Source organism: Ranitomeya variabilis, chromosome 5, assembly GCF_051348905.1.
Source record: "Ranitomeya variabilis isolate aRanVar5 chromosome 5, aRanVar5.hap1, whole genome shotgun sequence".
In the NCBI taxonomy this organism is placed as follows: Eukaryota; Metazoa; Chordata; class Amphibia; order Anura; family Dendrobatidae; genus Ranitomeya; species Ranitomeya variabilis.
The window spans coordinates 268,970,942-268,990,716 of record NC_135236.1 but is presented as its reverse complement, the minus strand read 5'-3'; the positions used below and the strand labels follow the sequence as shown (position 1 = coordinate 268,990,716).

General features: G+C 40.2%; 1 protein-coding gene across 1 annotated transcript in view; it reads right to left on the bottom strand.

Moving 5' to 3' along the window:
• Window positions 1–1,074: 1,074 nt before the first annotated feature.
• Window positions 1,075–19,775, bottom strand: part of LOC143775754 (17-beta-hydroxysteroid dehydrogenase type 3-like) — a 54,006-nt gene continuing 35,305 nt past the window's right edge. The window contains exons 5-11 of the mRNA XM_077264272.1: window positions 16,996–17,063; window positions 15,408–15,452; window positions 11,215–11,249; window positions 10,872–10,953; window positions 8,552–8,617; window positions 1,506–1,655; window positions 1,075–1,267 (exon numbers count right to left, since the gene is read on the bottom strand). Of these exons, the coding sequence (XP_077120387.1) occupies window positions 1,157–1,267; window positions 1,506–1,655; window positions 8,552–8,617; window positions 10,872–10,953; window positions 11,215–11,249; window positions 15,408–15,452; window positions 16,996–17,063 (557 nt within the window). The 3' untranslated portion in view covers window positions 1,075–1,156. The remainder of the gene's footprint in view (window positions 1,268–1,505; window positions 1,656–8,551; window positions 8,618–10,871; window positions 10,954–11,214; window positions 11,250–15,407; window positions 15,453–16,995; window positions 17,064–19,775) is intronic.

The following is a 19,775-nucleotide window of genomic DNA, read 5'->3' as shown; positions in this document are numbered from 1 at the left end:
ATGTAGAATGTGCCTGCACAGGTTAATTTATCTCCTCTCACTGAATCGAGCTCTCAAACTGTTTTAGGCTATAAAGTGAGCATAAATCATACCCCGACACATTTAGCACACCCCAATTTAACTTGCTGCAACCACTCATCAAACACACAGGGTGATGATTTCCCAAAATATGTTGCTGTCAGACAATAAATAGAACACACACTCGCTGAAGGTCTGTTGGATTCTTTTAGAGCACAGGAGGTCAAACTTATTAAAGATTTTAAGCTTTAATATAAAAATATACAGTGCTTAAAATAAATATGTAAAAAGGTAAAAAGAAAACGGCACACAAATATGGGTTTCCGTCTATAGTTATCATCTATTGTCCTGAGGGAAGGAGAAGAGGATGATGGTGCACGTCAGCCTTCCAGGTTGCCCGCACATGTGAACACCTTTTTGTTATAGCCCTGATTATAGGCTCATATTTCCAGGATGACTCGTATTGGCTCATTCAAAGGTTGCTGTCTGTGAATGGACGATGAGCCAAGCTGTAGCATTTCAAATACCCTGTGCCCCACCTCCCTTCCTCTCTACATGCAGACAATAGGAAATATTACTTCTAGTTACAACCATCTGCTAGCTCTGTGAAGCTGCCATATCCTGACACCTCTACATGCTCGCTGGAGATCCCACCTGTGGCTGAGTTTCTGCAATAAGAGCAGGCAGATGCTGTGTCCTTTGTATAGTGACAATATATGGCTGTAGCCTTAACCATTTCTACTATTGACCTTAGTCTACCTTACAATCATATACTTCCTTCACAACAATCATCTGTCAGGGGACCCAATACATACAAGAAAGTCAGCCAACCCTGTCAATATTTCATGCCTTGTCCTTTTTTTGCATCAAATAATAATTTATATATCCAAACAGTATCAAAAAACACTTTATTTCAGGAGCTACTGTACGTGGTGTACATAATATTCTAGGGTGCCAATAATTATGACCATGGCTTTATTTATCTTCATTTTCTTGCTAGCTAAGTCAATGACTCCATAGCATACTCTACAGAATAATAATAACACGAGAAAAATATTCAAAACAAATGTTTATTAAACTTTTATGGATATCCATATAATTGTTCCGTTCTGCGTTTGTATGGCAGGAAAAATAATACTCAGTTTTCTTTATTCTTAGAGCTGGATATATCACTATAATGTTTCTCCACTAATTTCGATTGTAGTACAAAGTAAAAAAGTTCATCTGGCAAAAGGTCCAGAGCATAACTCTGTATAGAAAAAAATAATATGGTAAATCATAAAAGGAAAGGCAAATGGAAATTTAAACTCTAGCTCCAGATATGATTTAATGAAGTATAAGGGGCAATTATAATTAAAGGCACTTCAGGCAAACTACAGTAGGTAAGAAACTCCACTGATAAACTATAACATAACCAGAGCAGTGGACATAGAATACGAAAATACATTTAATTTTTAATTTTATGTAGAAGGATAATGTTTTTTTACCTGCAGAGAGTGTGACATACATCCACTAGTTCTTTCTGTGTACCCAACAGTGTTCAATGCTTCATGGGCAAAATCATCAGCAGACTTCACAAAAATGTTTCTTTTTATTTTAAAGGTCATTTCAGTTGAGACCAACAATGGCATCACACACTGGATGGGAAAAAACATATTAAGGAGAAGCAATATACGTTCTCAGTCATTTTCTCTTAGTGTTTTTGTCAGGAATTTTGAAAATAATAAGCTATCTTGTCTACTTCATGCTTCTGCCGTAATAGGCCGTCTTATCTACTTCATGCTTCTGCCGTGTCAATGACATAGCTTTTGCCATTATTAATGACCGTTCTATTAACTACTATGCTTCTACATAATCAAGTTGGAAAAAGTCAAAAGTCCAACAGAAGAAGGCAAAAACAAACCACTATTTGGTAGTAACCAGTTTCTCCACGTAAAGGTTAGAATTTTCCTGTCTCTAAACATAGCACACAGAGTCTAAATATTAATTTCTAATTTAATATTGACTATATCTAAAAAATCAATATCACTTTTGTAAGACTTAAAAAAAAACTCTTAACCCCTTTACCCCCAAGGGTGGTTTGCACGTTAATGACCAGGCCAATTTTTACAATTCTGACCACTGTCCCTTTATGAGGTTATAACTCTGGAACACTTGCATGGATCCTGGTGATTCTGACATTGTTTTCTCGTGACATATTGTACTTCGTGATAGTGGTAAAATTTCTTTGATATAGCTTGTGTTTATTTGTTAAAAAAACGGAAATTTGGCGAAAATTCAACATTTTCCAACTTTGAATTTTCATGCCCTTAAATCACAGTGATATGTCATACAAAATACTTAATAAGTAACATTTCCCACATGTCTACTTTACATCAGCACAATTTTGGAGCCAACATTTTTTTTTGTTAGGAAGTTATAAGGGTTAAAAGTTGACCAGCGATTTCTCATTTTTACAACACAATTTTTTTTTAGGGACCACATCACATTTGAAGTCACTTTTAGGGGTCTATATGATAGAAAATACCCAAAAATGACACAATTCTAAAAACTGCACCCCTCAAGGTGTGCTCAAAACCACATTCAAGCAGTTTATTAACCCTTCAGGTGCTTCACAGGAATTTTTGGAATGTTTAAATAAAAATGAACATTTTACTTTTTTTCACAAGAAATTTACTTCAGATCCAATTTGTTTTATTTTACCAAGGGTAACAGGAGAAATTGGACCCCAAAAGTCGTTGTACAATTTGTACTGAGTACGCCAATACCCCATATGTGGGGGCAAACCACTGTTTGGGTGCATGGCAGAGCTCAGAAGGGAAGGAGCGCCGTTTGACTTTTCAGTGCAAAATTGGCTGGAATTGAAATCGGACGCCATGTTGCATTTGGAGAGCCCCTAATGTGCCTAAACAGTGGAAACCCCCCCACAAGTGACAGCATTTTGGAAAGTAGACCCCCCTAAGGAACTTATCTAGGTGTGTGGTGAGCACTTTGAACCCCTAAGTGCTTCACAGAGGATTATAATGTAGAGCCGTAAAAATAAAAAATATTTTTTTCACAAAAATTATCTTTTTGCCCCCAATTTTTTATTTTCCCAAGGGTAACAGGAGAAATTGGACCCCAAAGTGTGGGGGGACCACCATTTGGTTGCATGGCAGAGCTCGGAAGGGAAGGAGCACTGTTTTGGAATGCAGACTTAGATGGAATGGTCTGCGGGCATCAGGTTGCGTTTGCAGAGCCCCTGATGTACCTAAACAGTGGAAACCCCCAACAAGTGACCGCATATTGGAAAGTAGACCCCCAAGGAACTTATCTAGATGTGTTGTGAGAACTTTGAACCCCCCAGTGTTTCACTAAAGTTTATAACGCAGAGCCATGAAAATAAAATAAAACATTTTTCCACAAAAATGATTTTTTAGCCCCCAAGTTTTGTATTTTCCCAACGATAACAGGAGAAATTGGACCCCAAAAGTTGTTGTTCAATTTGTCCTGAGTACGCTGATACCCCATATGTGGGGGGTAAACCACTGTTTGGGCGCATGGCAGAGCTCGGAAGGGAAGGAGCATCATTTTACTTTTTCAACACAGAATTGGCTAGATTTGAGATTGGATGCCATGTCACATTTGGAGAGCCCCTGATGTGCCTAAACAGTGGAAACCCCCCAATTCTAACTCCAACCCTAACCCGAAGACACCCCTAACCCTAATCCCAACCATACCCCTAACCACACCCCTAACCCCAACACACCCCTAACGCCAACACACTGCTAACCCTAAACCCAACCATAACCCTAACCACACCCCTAACCCTGACACACCCCTAACCCTAATCCCAAACGTAAGCGTAATCCAAGCCCTAACGCCATCTCTAGCCCCAACCCTAACTTTAGCCCCAACCCTAACTTTAACCCCAACCCTAACTAACTTTAGCCCCAAGCCTAACCGTAATGGGAAAATGGAAATAAATACTTTTTTTATTGTATTATTTTTCCCTAACTAAGGGGGTGATAAAGGGGGGTTTTATTTACTATTTATAGCGGGGTTTTGTTTGGCAGCTGTCACATACTAAAAGACGATTTTTATTGCAAAAAAAATAGTTTTTGCATCACCACATTTTGAGAGCTATAATTTTTCCATATTTTGGCCCACAGAGTCATATGAGGTCTTGTTTTTTGCGGGATGAGTTGACATTTTTATTGGTACCATTTTCGGGCACATGACATTATTTGATCGCTTTTTATTACGATTTTTGGGAGGCAGAATGAACAAAAAACAGCAATTCATGAATTTCTTTTTATCCCGTTCTGCGTGTGGTAAAATTGATAAAGCAGTTTTATTCTTCGGGTTAGTACGATTACAGCGATACCTCATTTATATTTTTTTTATGTTTTGGTGATTTTATACAATGAAAAAATATTTTATTTAAAAAATAATTTTTTTTGCATCGCTTTATTCTGAGGGCTATAACTTTTTTATTTTCTTGCTGATGATGCTGTATCATGGCTCGTTTTTTGTGGGACAAGATGATGTTTTCAGCGGTACCATGTTTCTTTATATGCGTCTTTTTGATCGCTTGTTATTCCACTTTTTGTTCGGTGGTATGATGATAAAGCATTGTTTTTTGCCTCGTTTTTTTTTTTCTATGGTGTTCACTGAAGGGTTTACTGGTGGGACAGTTTTATAGGCCGGGTCTTTACGGATGCGGCGATACAAAATATGTGTACTTTCATTGTTTGTTTGTTTTATTTACATAAAGAAATGTATTTTTGGGAAAAGTATTTATTTATTTTTCTTTATTTAGGATTTTTCTTTATATATATATATATATATATATATATATATATTTACACATGTTAATTTTTTTTTTACATTGTCCCAGGATGGGACATCACTATATAAAGTCAGATCGCTGATCTGACACTTTGCACAGCACTGTGTCAGATCATCGATCTGACGGGCAGTGAAGGAGGCTTCTCAGGTCCTGCTCTCAGCAGGAACTGACAAGCCACCTCCCTGCAGGACCCGGAAGGACCCCGCGGCCATCTTGGATCCGGGGACCTGCAGGGAGGAGACCCTTGGAACAACGCAATCACATCACGTTGTTCTGAGGGTCTCAGGGAAGCATGCAGGGAGCCCCCTCCCTGCGTGATGCTTCCCTATGCCACCGAAACACTGCGATCTTGTTTGATCACAGTGTTCCAGAGGTTAAAGTGTCGGGAGCGGTCCATGACCGCTCCTGGCACATAGTGCCGGGTGTCAGCTGTGATAATCAGCTGACACCCAGCCGCGATAGGCCGTGCTCCCCCCGTGAGCGCAGCTGATCGCGTATAACATTCTATTCCATCCATGGGAAGTAAGGTCCAGGTCAGATGGATGGAATAGTACGTCCAGTGCCAGAAAGGGGTTAAAGGCATTGTAGTAGAACCTCAGACTGTGTGTCTGAGTATGGCTAGCTTAAAGTGAATCTGTCACCGGATTTTTGCTATCTCATCTGAGAACAGCATGATGTAGGGGCAGAGGCCCGGAATCCAGCTGTGTATCACTTACTGGGATGCTTAGTGTAGTTCTGATAAAATCACTGCCTTATCTTCTGAAGATCTACCAGTTTTCTCAATAATGAGCTGTGTATAACCCCACCCACACCACTGATTGGCAGCTTTCTGTGTACACTGTGCATAGGCAGAAAGCTGCCAATCAGTGGTGGGGGTGGGGTTATACAGAGCTCATAAATATGGAGGACTAAAAAGAAGCAGGTTTACCAGTCCTCTTCAGACAATCTCCTGCTGATAAACCACTCCTTTATCCTAAGTAAGCAAACAGTAAGTACAGTAAGCAGTCCAGTAATTGATATTTTGCTGAAATCAGTGTATCTGTTTCTACATTATGCTCAGATTAGGTGTCAAAACCTGGTGACAGATTTTCTTTAAGTCTTATTGGGTTACAGGGAGTTCTGATGGGTTTCCACAACAATTTACCGATTGATCGGGGAACCGCAGCCAACAGTATTTTACAATATTAGTCCAAATAAGCAAAAACATACAAACTATAATGCAGCCAAACATAGCAATAAGTTAACAGATCCATTAATGTGTGACACAGGAAGACGATAGCCATAGAAGAAGAAAAAGTAAAATACTGCAGAAATCACACGTGACCCCCGCTACTTGTCTAGACAATCGTCTCATATACAGTAGAACCCTCCAGCCCGCATTGTGTGGGTCTGTGTATTTGTTCATTTGGTCTAACATTGTGACAAATACTCATTGTGGAGTTTCCCTGTCATTTCTAACTATGTACATAGTTGTGTGTTTTGGTACACACAATTGTTTCTTTGTACGGTGAGTACAGTAGTTGTTGGCTGATTTATTTCCTAGATACAAAGAGCTGCCATATCCCTTGTTGCAAATAAAATAAATGGTAAGACTATGATGTACAATAAAATGTTATATTGTCGTACCGTGTTAGCCAGAAACATCAGTGTAAATACCTTTATGCTCAAAAATGACAAAAGTATTCTCGGAGTGATACCTTTATTGGCTAACCAGAATTATGTTTGCAAGCTTTCAGAGCACAGAGGCTCCTTCAGGCAAGTGCCTGAAGAAGGAGCCTCTGCGCTCTGAAAGCTTGAAAACATGGTAAGACTATTAAATACAATAGGCAGTTTAAAGACTAAAGTCATCCTCTAAAGGGAATTTGCAGAGTGAAACCAAGGAGCACGAGAGTTTTTGTACCCAATTGAACTATAGAAACAATTTCATTAAGAGGTAAACTAATAAATGTTATGTTTTAATCATTAGTGGCAATGTGTCACTTCAAATATCAAAAGACTGATCATCACTTCCAAGCAGAAATCAGGTGTGAACAGGTACTCACCAAGATAGCCATCTCCATATATAACCAACAAATAAAGTAGCACTCTGTAGCGCTATAACATGCAAACATGAAATATATGAAACTTGAATTGCATTATTGCACAAGAGAATATGAAAAATTGAGAATACTTAGCACCTAAATTGGCCAATTCATGTGTACCCAGCAGCCACGATAAGATGATTCTCGTTGCTTGGAACCTGCCTAATGTGAATCCCCACCTAGACTAAAGTCTACATTTATATGGGAAGGTCTAAGAGAAGATTCACATTAGATAGGTTCCCAGCAACGAGAATCGCCTTATCGTGGCTGCCGGGTACACATGAATTAGCCAATTTATGTGCTAAGTATTCTCAATTTTTAATATTTTCTAGTGCAGTAATGCAATTCAAATTTCATGTTTGCATGTTAAAGTGCTATAGAATGTGTTACTTCAGCCAGAGAATATTCTCTCGTTTCTAAACCTGTTTGACATTTATTTGGCTCAGTGATGGTTCTGGCTTGTACTTCTCAAACTTTGTTTCATTTAATTGTGTTTCTATTTGTTTCATGCTTTGTTTTTCCCTTAAATAACATTTCCGTAGGTGGAGATTGTTGTGATGTGGTGAAATCATGTTATCATGCCCTGGGGCTCTGTACTGCTCTACATCTTATATAACAAGGACTGACATAAAGTGGACAAGCTTCTCCAGCTGTTCTTTTTTTTTTTGCTTGCATGAAAGCAGATGTTCTGCAGGTTTGCATAAAGCACAATAACAAAAATCAGAATTTTAGTAGATGCCCTAACTAATTTATTGGTTAATAGATGTTCATTAAATGTTTGCTAGGACAATGTGTAGTTGTAGTCTACCTAACATAGTGTGGGAGCCTCACGTACAGCTCTTGACTTTACCAAAGAACTATACATCACATTTGTCAGGTTATATGATGGCATTGACTAACATGATTTATACCATATTATTATTTTTCTTTATATAGTTTTTTTTAACAAAAAAAAAAGTCTATATCAGAATAGATGAAATTTGTTCTTGTTTTTGGTAAAATATAAATAAATAGGTTCTCCGATTTGCAATGAACACTGGTTTTGATATTTTTGATGACATGATTGCCTCTTCTGGGCCATTTTATCTTGAATGTGTATTAAACACAGCCAATCACATATATTTTCTAAGTAAAAAACATATTGTTGGTTCTTCTAGTCTATTGGGTGTGTTGCATATTGGTACTGACGTCACAAATGGAGGCTGATTACAGTATAAAGTAGAGACATTTGGCACATTTTCCGTGAGCGCACCTCTCCTCAGTCTCCCAACTAGCTGTTTGCTGTTGGGCGGTGTGCTCCTCCTTGACTAAAAGTTAAGACAAATGCTCCACCAGCAGGAACTGTGCGCTCTTCATCGGTGCAAGCAGAAGCAGCTTCGGGAGAGGGCTGTGGTGCTAAAGTTGGCTGGATCCATCAATATGGACAGCTTAAATGCAGTGATTACAATCTCTATTGGAAAGAACTTGTAAGCACTGCGCTCCTTGCCTAGGAGTTCAGACACCTCTGGTAGACTGCAGCAGTGGTCGGTAACCTAGACTCTGAGCAATTTTAAAAGACCCTTTTAGTTATGTTTCAAAACTGTATTTTATACTGTAAAAGACTGGGAATTTGGATTCCAACCTGTACTGTTATTCCTTGAGACTTGTATTCTGCATGAAGACCACGAGAAAAGAAATCCACAAACACCTGAAAGAGAGTGGATAGAAATCACATATTCATACAATTAAACATTGAGAAAACTAAATAATAGAACAATAATTGTAATTCTAGTTATTCACGGAGCAGTGTTAGCTTAGTTTATAGTATGTGCCGTATTTTCAGGATTAAAGAGGATACATCATGTATAAACCGGGATATCAGATGTTTACCCTATTCCCAAAAAGTGTGTGATTTTACATAGTAGGGATGGGTAATTGGATTTTTAATAAGCTTAACCCTAGTATATTCCAATTACCGTATTTTTCGGACTATAGGACGCACCGGACTATAAGGCGCACCCAGGTTTTAGAGATGGAAAATAGGGAAAAAAATATTTGAAGCAAAAAAATGTGGTAAAATATTTAATAACATAAACATACTATTATATGTGGTGTTATTATATATAATAGTATGTTATTATGTTGGAAGCTGCGGGACCAGTGTGGTGTCTGTACAGTACTATATGAAGACGCTGGAGGGTGAGTATAAGAATGGGGGCACAGGGCTTATATTGAAAGCACCACTCCAGCACTGCAAAATAACACTGGAGTGCTGCTTTAAAATCCCATGGGAGAACTATAACTCCCAGCATGTCCTGCAGATCCTATGACATGCTGGGAGTTATAGTTCACCACAGGAGTGGCAGAGTTATTTATTGTGTTTTGTATAGACTAACCTCTTAATTGTGGCAGCCAGCCACTGTGGTGAGGTAAAAGCTTCCCATGGCGGCACACAGAGCCCTCCCTGTTGTTGTTGCCTTTCCACAGCGCAGGACATAAGAGGAAGCTGCAGATTCTAGGTGGGAGCCTGAAGGACCTGTGATGATGTCAGAAGAGGGAGGGCTCTGTGCTGCCATGTGATGCTCCAGCCCGCCCACTCCTGACATCATCACAGGTCCTCCCTGTGCACCACAGAAGTCAGCGTCCATCCCAGGCAGGTAGGCAGCGATCTCCTGGCCCCTGCTGCTGCCTCCTCCTCCCCCGGACACACAGATTCTCCCCAGAATCAGCGCTGGGAAACTATGTGTGTGTGGCTGCTTAAGTGCAGTATTCATTTACTGCTCCCGGCTCACCGCTCAGCTGATCGGTGGGCGGGGAGCCGCTAATGAATATTCACTGCACTTAATCAGCGGGGCCATGTGGTTTCCCCAGCAGCTGATTCCGGGCAGCAGGGACATCCTGAAGTGGGATCACAGTGCGATCCCACTCGCTGCTGCCCCCCTCCCCACATGCTATATCCGGACTATAAGACGCACCCACACTTTCCTCCCAAATTTGGAGGAAAAAAAGTGCGTCTTATAGTCGGAAAAATACGGTAGTTTGGGGTCCATTAAAAGGTGAAGTTAAGTTGTATTTAGTTACCAGTGACAACAGAAGAAACAAATTCATGGCCTGGGATTTAGGGCCACAATTTATCATTTGCAGTTTTTTTAAGTGAATTTTCTTTTTTGCTTTTTAGTATTCATTTATGTTTTTAGCATTTAATTCCCCAAAACAACGCATGATTCATGAATTTGCACGAAATTAAAAATGCTCTTTTTTTTTTTTATGCCTTTTAGAGTAAAAAGTCTCATGTTACTCTAAAATGTCTCCAAATTTGCACAAAAATTTCAGGAATATATAAAATTACTCCAGGGTGGAATGGAGTGCATGTAAGAAACAAAAGTTTTAAAAAGTCTCATGTACAAATGGAAGAATCGATTTGCAGGACTTCGGTCCACTGGCCAGGTCAGTACTCCATGACCACTGGAAGAGACTCCTGCAAATCTCTTTTGTTCCTAGCATTCTCAGCTCTTGTTAGCATGACATGATGTCGGGTTAGTGTGTCACAGATGTCGTAAGGATGACATCTCGCCAGCCTGGCAAATCAAAAGAGGAGCTGGGAAATCTTGGAGGTAAGGAGATTTGCAGGCCTCCAGTCCAGCGGCCACAGATTATTGATGTGGTCTGGCGTTAATTAAAAAAACAGGCTAAAAATATGAAAAACTAGACCTGAAAATTAACGAATGCAACATAGAATCGGGCCCTTTGAGTGGTTGACTACATTGTTAGGGGCTGGTCCCCTTCTCTTAATTTACCAATTTAATGTGTTCACTCTATTGTACTTTTTCCCTTTCCTGTCTGGATTCTTGTTCCTCATACCATACCAACCCATTTCACGCTACTGCATAGTTATAAACGTCTGTCCTGCTGCTTCTTCGTTTCTGCACTAACAAATTGGTTTTAAGAGGTTTCATTCATACCTTTGAAGAACTGTACATTAGTGCCATTGGATAAGGGCGGTTTCCAACTTCTGAGGAAATATTAATTATTAGTCCTTTCTGCCTGAGGAATAATATTGAAATCTTGCATCAAAATGTTGTACTGTACTTTTGTTTTTTCAAAATCTTTTATTTTCAAGTAGTATGCATCATCTCCCATTTACACATGGGGTGTTGGGAAACACTTCTGCACACTAGGCAACCATCCGTTGCCTGTCCACCATTGTGCTCGTGTCTTATTAATAAGCCCAACCCAACGCCTTTCATGGCTCGATGCAGAAATGAGGGGCACTGCACCACCTAAAACACCAATGCTTAAAATTACCTTTGTACCATTTGAGGGAGAACAAGCCGTGTCATCTGAAAGAAACAAAAACTTGTCATTTTTATTAAATTGCATTGCCCCTGCTGAGATATTTATAGGTGTATTCCCATCAGCAAGATCCTATCCCAATCTGTAGAAGGTAGGATAATAATATTAGAAAATACCACCAATTGGAAATGTAGTATAGTTCTCCTGATTCTCTATATCGCTTACCCTATGTGCAGGGTACTGCAGTAGTTCTTCACGGTTAGGACCACCCAAATAGTGACAGTAATGACATAATGAATCAGAAGAAATATACTACACTGCTCAAAAAAAAGGGAACACTTAAACAACAGAATATAACTCCAAGTAAATCAAACTTCTGTGCTATCAAACTGTCCACTTAGGAAGCAACACTGTTTGACAATCACTTTCACATGTTGTTGTGCAAATGGAATAGACAACAGATGGAAATTATTGGCAAATATCAAGACACATTCAATAAAGGAGTGGTTCTGCAGGTGGGGACCACAGACCACATCTCAGCACCAATGCTTTTTGGCTGATGTTTTGGTCACTTTTGAATATTGATTGTACTTTCACACTCGTGGTAGCATGAAACAAACTCTACAACCCACACAAGTGGCTCAGGTAGTGCAGCTCATCCAGGATGGCACATCAATGCAAGCTGTGGCAAGAAGTTTTACTGTGTCTGTAAGCCTAGTGTCCAGAGGCTGGAGGCGCTACAAGAAGACAGGCCAGTACACCAGGAGACATGGAGGGGGCCATAGGAGGGCAACAACCCAGCAGCAGGAGCGCTACCTCAGCCTTTGTGCAAGAAGGAACAGGAAGAGCACTGCCAGAGCCCTGCAAAATAACCTCCAGCAGGCCACAAATGTGCATGTATCTGCACAAACCGTTAGAAATCAACTCCATGAGGATGGTCTGAGTGCCCGACGTCCACAAATCGGGGTTGTGCTCAGCCCAGCACCATGCAGGATGCTTGGCATTTGGCACAGAACACCAGGATTGGCAAATTTGCCACTGGCGCCCTGTGCTCTTCACAGTTGAAAGCAGGTTCACACTGAGTACATGTGACAGACGTGACAGAGCCTGAAGACGCCGTGAAGAGCGATCTGCTGCCTGCAACATGCTTCAGCATGACCGGTTTGGCAGTGGGTCATTACTGGTGTGGGGTGGCCGCACATCCCTCCATGTGCTCGCCAGAGGTAGCCTGACTGCCATTAGGTACCGAGATGAGATCCTCAAATACCTTGTGAGACCATATGCTGGTGTGGTTGGCCCTGTGTTTCTCCTAATGCAGGACAATGCCAAACCTCATGTGGCTGAAGTGTGTCAGCAGTTCCTGCAAGATGAAGGCATTGAAGGTATGGACTGGCCCGCCCGTTCCCCAGACCTGAATCCGATTGAGCACATCTGAGACATCATGTCTCGCACCATCCACCAATGTAACGTTGCACCACAGACTGCCCAGGAGTTGACTGATGCTTTATTACAGGTCTGAGAGGAGATCCCTCAAGATTACATCCACCGCCTCATTACGAGCATGCCCAGGCATTGTAGTGAGAACATACAGGCACGTGGAGGCCACACACACTACTGAGCATCATTTCCTTGTCTTTAGGCACGGACCCGTAGAAGCGCAAGCACAGCGCGAAACGGCCATCGTCCCTGTTCTCCCCTGCTCACACGAGCTCAGGCTCCGTCGTTCCCGGCCATGAATTTTATCTGGAAATGTTGCTAATAAAAGTTTGAATTCGTTGAAGACTGGTGAGTGCCCTCATCCTTTCTAATTTGTGGACTTGTTATATGCATCTGCTGCTCTGTGTATACAGCAGCTGCAGCCGTAATCATCTGAGGCAGGGAACCTTTAGTGTCAACAGAGCAAAGAGAGAAAGAAAGGAGCCCCAGCACTGTGGACTGTGGAGCACAGCAGCAGCAGGAACCACTCTGCAGTGCTGGGTGTCCTCTCCTCCCTCCTTCCTCTGTTGTCTGCAGATACTTCCTATGTTTCTGCCCCAGGATGTGAGAGACAAATGGGACTCTGCAAAGACAAATTGCAGAAACATCATATAATAGGCGAGTATGTGTGTGCGTATCAGTGTTTGTTTATATGTTTCTATGTATATGTGTATATATATCAGTGTTTGTATTAGTGTGTAAATATGCCAGTTTTTCTGTGTGATATAGGGTGTCTATTAGTGAGTGTGTGTGTAAATATATTACAGAATCAATCATCATTCATATTATCAAATTTGTAGTAGGTGTAATAATAATATTAGCAAATCCCTCCAATTAGAAATGTAGTATAGTTTTTCTTATTCACTATGTCTCTTTTCTCATGTGCAGGCATTGCAGAACCTTAGGTATCCATGGTTACATCCACTGATGAAGTGACAGCTAGTTGCTAGTGGTCGTAACCATGGATACCTAAGGTCCTACAATGCCTGCACATGAAGAAAGAGACATAGCGAATCAGAAAAACTATACTACGTTTCTAATTGGAGGGATTTGCTAATAGTATTATTATTACAACTACTGCATGCTGGTATAGGATCTTGGAGATAGGAATACCCCTTTAACATACATTTTGGACATAAGTATTAGATTGAATCAAAAATTTGTTACCACAGTTAACCAACCCAAGAAAAATATAAAATCAACCAGAAATACTTGGGAGGGTTCACATGCTGGCCAAAAAAGCTAATGTTACAATAGACTAATATTGGTGTGGTGTGTATGTGTCTCCAATTTGAAAATTCAAACAGGTTTTCCAAAACATACCTACACTGTAAAATGTTTTGACTTACCTAGTGTTGAGCGATACCGTCCGATACTTTAAAGTATCGGTATCGGAAAGTATCGGCCGATACCGGCAAAGTATCGGATCTAATCCGATACCGATGCCCGATACCAATACAAGTCAATGGGACTCAAGTATCGGACGGTATCCCTGATGGTTCCCAGGGTCTGAAGGAGAGGAAACTCTCCTTCAGGCCCTGGGAACCATATTAATGTGTAAAATAAAGAATTAAAATAAAAAATATTGCTATACTCACCTCTCCGACGCAGCCTGGACCTCACCGCCGTAACCGGGAGCCTTCTTTGCTTAAAATGCGCGCGTTTAGTGCCTTCGGTGACGTCACGGCTTCTGATTGGTCGCGTGCCGCCCATGTGACCGCGACGCGACCAATCACAGCAAGCCGTGACGTAATTTTCAGGTCCTGAATGCCTAATTCTAGGCATTCAGGATTTGAAAATTACGTCACGGCTTGTGATTGGTCGCGTCGCGGTCACATGGGCGACGCGACCAATCACAAGCCGTGACGTCACGGGAGGCAGTAAACGCGCGCATTTTAAAATTACGTCACGGCTTCTGATTGGTTGCGTGCCGCCCATGTGACCGCGACGCAACCAATCACAAGCCGTGACGTAATTTTCAAATCCTGAATGCCTAGAATTAGGCATTCAGGACCTGAAAATTACATCACGGCTTGCTGTGATTGGTCGCGTCGAGGTCACATGGGCGGCACGCGACCAATCAGAAGCCGTGACGTCACGGGAGGCAGTAAACGCGCGCATTTTAAGCAAAGAAGGCTGCCGGTTCCCTCGGTAAGGTGCAGGCTGCGTCGGAGAGGTGAGTATATCCCTATTTTTTATTTTAATTCTTTATTTTACACATTAATGTTGTTTCGATACCGATACCCGATACCACAAAAGTATCGGATCTCGGTATCGGAATTCCGATACCCGATACTTGCGGTATCGGAATGCTCAACACTACTTACTGCAATAATTTATTTGCAGATTTTTTATTAAAACAAAAAAAATTCCCCATGCACAAAAATGACCTTGTAACAGAAAATGCCAGCAGGTAGGAATACAGCCGAAAACTGCTGCAACAGCCTACAGAGTTTGAAGAGTTGCTTCAAACTGAAGCATATAAATGCCCAATTTTTTTGCTTAACTTCGTGTTGCAGAAAAATGTTGTGATTTTTCAAGGTTCTTTACCACAGAATTGACAAATTGTAGTCTTAACATTTAAGATCGGCATCTGTAATGCTTTATGTGCCCTTTTCACCCATAGAAAATATTGTCAAACTGTGATAAATGTGCCCCAATATATAATCAATAACTGTAAAAATGTACCCTTACAATCTTGTCGTTATTAATGCAAACGTAATATTTACCTGTACGGCTGACAGTATGTTGCAGTTTATCATATTTTCTAGCATCTGACAGACAGAAATAAATGTTAAAAATCCAAAAATTAAGATATTTTCTGAGCAAAAAACTATTTTCAAACATACGTATGTGTAATAAACAGCCATGTTTCAAATCTAAAAAGTACTAGTGCAAGTGAAATGCATATTCGGATGCACCACGTTTCAAGCAATATGGCCTCATTTTCTAGTATAGAATTGATTTTATAGTCAATAAAACTTTGAGAAAAGATGGTTCCAAAATGTTTCTTTAGTTCGGTTAACCCCTTCACGACGTGACCAATCTTCGTTTTCATTTTTTTTTTCTCCCTTTCTTCCCAAAGCCATAACTTTATATTCTTGTCCACATATATATATGAGGACTGATTTTTGGCAGGATGAGTTGAACTTTTGAATGATACCATTTATTTTACCACATAGTGTACTGGAAAACAGGAAGAAAATTCCAAGTGGGGAGAAATTGTGAATAAAATTCAATTCTGACATTGTTTTTTGGGAATTGCTTTTACAATGTACATTTTGTGGTTAAATTGACATCACAAAATGATTCTGCTCATCAGTACTATTATGGCGATACCAAACATGTCCAGTTTTTTTTATTATTTTCGTGGTGAAAAATAAATCAGAAGTTTGCAAAAAACATTTTTGGGTTGTGTCACCATTTTTCGAGACCCGAAACTTTTTCATTTTTCAGTTGATGGAGCTGTGTGATGGCTTATTTTTTGTGGGGTGAGACTAAGTTTTTATTGATTCCATTTAGAGTAGAGGTGACGTTTGTATCGCTTGTCACAGCATTTTTTGAGGAATTACAGCAAGCACTCAAAAAAACATAAATTTAGCGTTCTTGTTTTTTTTCGTTTCCAGTGTTTATTGGGTTAATTTTTTTATACTTTGATAGATCAGACGTTTGTGAATGCAGCAATACCACATATGTATATTTTTTTAAGATCTATTTTTAATGGTGAAAAGGGGTTGATTTGAACTTTTATGCTTTTTATTTTATTTTTTTTTCAGATTTTTTAAAACATTGTTTTTTACTTTTTATTGGTCTTAATAGTCCCATTAGGGAACTTGTAGCTGCAATCGTCTGATCGATTGTGCTATGTGCTGTAAATGCCAAAAATCATAACATATGTTGTGACGGGGCTTATGTATTGGATGTCCGATTGTCTCATTTAAAACATAAGTAAACTTTTTTAAACTTAATTATAAATACGGTAAGCATTTGCAAAGCTATAAATCTTTGTAACATACCCAACTTCCTTTGTTTGCTTCCTTCTTTCTTAAACGCCATGCTGAAAGTATTGTTTTGACTACCTAGTTCATGCTCTTTTACAAGCTGCTTTGAGCTGCTGTTCTAGCTAGAATCCAAACTCACATACTATTTGCAAACACTCGTATAGTCTGATCATGAGGACGGAGAGCAGAGAAGCTGGCCTGGAGAGAGTATGCACCTTGTTTGGAAGGTAAAGTGACTAATATTTTTTTCACCTACTACTGTAGCAGGCAAATAGAAGTCTTTAATTTCAGAATTGGCAACAAAAAAAAAACATACCTTTTCAAGGTTAGGTGTATCCAAAAATTTAGTAGCGGTTTCAGATATTTTCATACCAACATTATTAACTGGAAAATTCAAAAAAATATTTCAAAAACTAATTATAACTGAAAATTAACCTAATAATAACAAACACTAAAGCTTAGACCCACCTTCCTGGCTAACAAGTTACAACAATTAACAGTTAAAATTTACATAGGATGTGGAATGAGGCCATCTTCACACAGCAAGGGGTCAGTATTTTGCATCAGAAATTGGAATGGAACATAAATGTGAAACTCTACAATAAAAAATGTACCTCTGCAACATGTTTCACTTCCAAAAATGGGTGTAAAATACTCACCACACTATGCAAGTCTGCCAAATAATCTGTTCTCAGCTTTTGCAGGACAGCACAAGGCAGGTGAGATTTTTAGGTTAGTTCACTTGGTCTTGTTGCTGTGTGGTGGCCATCAATGTTACAGTGCTGCATCTGTGGGCTACTGTGACCCAGAGACATGGGAGCTTTGCCTGGTAGTATGGGTGATGTAGGGCACCTGGGTCGCTTCTCCTGCTGGCACATTGTTGCAGTGGCAGAGGTTGCTATTCAGGGCTATGCTTAATAGATTTAGGTTCAACTAAGAGGTTCATGGTAAATTGGCAATAGGCTTATAAATTCTAATAAAAATGCTACTAAAAAATGAAGCAGAAAAAAACGATATAGACCACACATCCAAATCTAATACATTGATATATGGCTGCTAAGCAAAAAATGAACATAGCTGTAGACAAGGTTCTTAGTTAAAATTGTGATCACAATGCATGAAGCCCACTGTCAGCAATGAAGAGATAATACACTAGTAGGTGGAGTGGCCAAGATGCCCTACAAAACCAATGCTGCAAGGCAAATCCCCAAGGCTCCACACCACACCACCTCACAGGCACAGCAGCGTAGCAACAATGGATGCTAAACAGCACCAACACCAACTGAAAGGATCAAAAAAACTCACCATCTACATGGTCTCAGACAAAAAGGTGAGAGCCAAATAAGAGGTACTCCTCTTGCAGTCTCCTGCTAATTTAAAAACACCATTAAGGTCAGAATACCACTAAGAGGTACGCTGTGATGTGGTGGTGGTCTAATTAGAATATTAACTGCGAACTTCATGTTCAGTTTTGTAAATGTTTGCGTAATGACAATTGATCAATCAATATGTGATACTGAGTCATTTCTCATGGACAAGCTGTGAGTCAGGGTAGTCAATGAGTCCAAGGTCGAAAGCCAGGAGGGAACATCATGGGAGGGAAGACACAAAGGCGTAATCAGGTCCAAGGTCAGAATATCAGGAGGATAACAGATCAGAGCAAAGGGACTAGGCAAAATGGATGGTCAGAACAAGGTCCAAGGTCAGGCAGCAAAAGGATCCACAACCAAACCACACAAAGCTGAATCTACATCTGGCAGAAACCTGGGACTGATGGCCCAGCTAAGTATCTGGGCAATCACCTGCGACAGGGAACACAAGAAGGCAGCCTAATAACTTCTAGTCTCAGGTTGGATGGCTGAGCTGTCAATCAAAACACTGACAGCTCAGCACGCCCCTTTACCAGATTGGACGACTGAGCTGTCAAAGTACTAACAGCTTCAGCATGCCCCTGCACCAGATTGGATGGCTAAGCTGTCAGTAACTGCATCCCAGACAAACTGAGGTATGGAATCATGACACGGTGTATGAGTTTTGAATGTGAGGTCCATGTCTTTTTCTACAGATATGTTATAATCTGTCTTTTTTACTTGGTACCAACACTCCTCCCATTTGGACCAAATGGTATAACATTAGCAGGAGACTGCAAGAGGGTTGCCACCTATCTTCTCCTCAAGTTTTTTCACTGAGATCATTTGGATGGTGAGTTTTTTTTAGCTACTTTCACTTCTTGTTGATAGCTGTTATTATTGCTGTGCTGTGTCTATGGGATGGTGTGACATGGAGCTTTACGGGCTTTCTTTGCAGCATGGGAATATAAGTTTTGTATGTGCAGCCCATGATTTTTTTTATAAAGTTATGTTATTCTGAGAAAAATAGTAAAGGTAACCTTTCGCCTCCCAAACAGATATTTACTTGCAGCTATAGTGATAATCTGCAGTCTATTTACCTAATAAAGTTTTGATATATATCTCATACTTATTGGCTTATGACCATTATTCTTCCTCACTCTTTTTGACATTTGGTTTTGCCCCATATTTAAATCCCTCCACTTGGACCCCTATATATGTTTTTGGTCATTTGGCCTGAGGTTTTATTCTATATACAGCGTGTGAAATAAGTATTGAACACATCACCAATTTTCTAAGTAAATATATTTCTAAAGATGCTATTGACATGAAATTCTCACCAGATGTTGTTAACAACTCATCCAATCCACACAGGCAAAGAAATCAAACCATTGATGTCCATAAATTAGGTTACTTATAATACTGAGAAATTACACAGAGACAAAATATTGAACAGCTGAATAGAGAGACAAAGTCCCGGCATTGGCATCCATGCACTGGATTGTGCCTGTCCACGGGAATCCGGGAGACCATGGAGCTCGGGTGCTAACCCCAGAAGGCAGAGAACGTATTGTCCAATGTCAGAGAAGAGGCAGCACACACTGTTCCGACATGAAGGACTTTATTGAAAGGAAAGAGCCTCTGGATGCGTGGAAGCACATGCAGCACGAAATGGCCATAGTCCATCACTACCCACATTCATTGAGCCCGCCGACATGTAATCACTCCTTTGAATAAAGACCTTCAC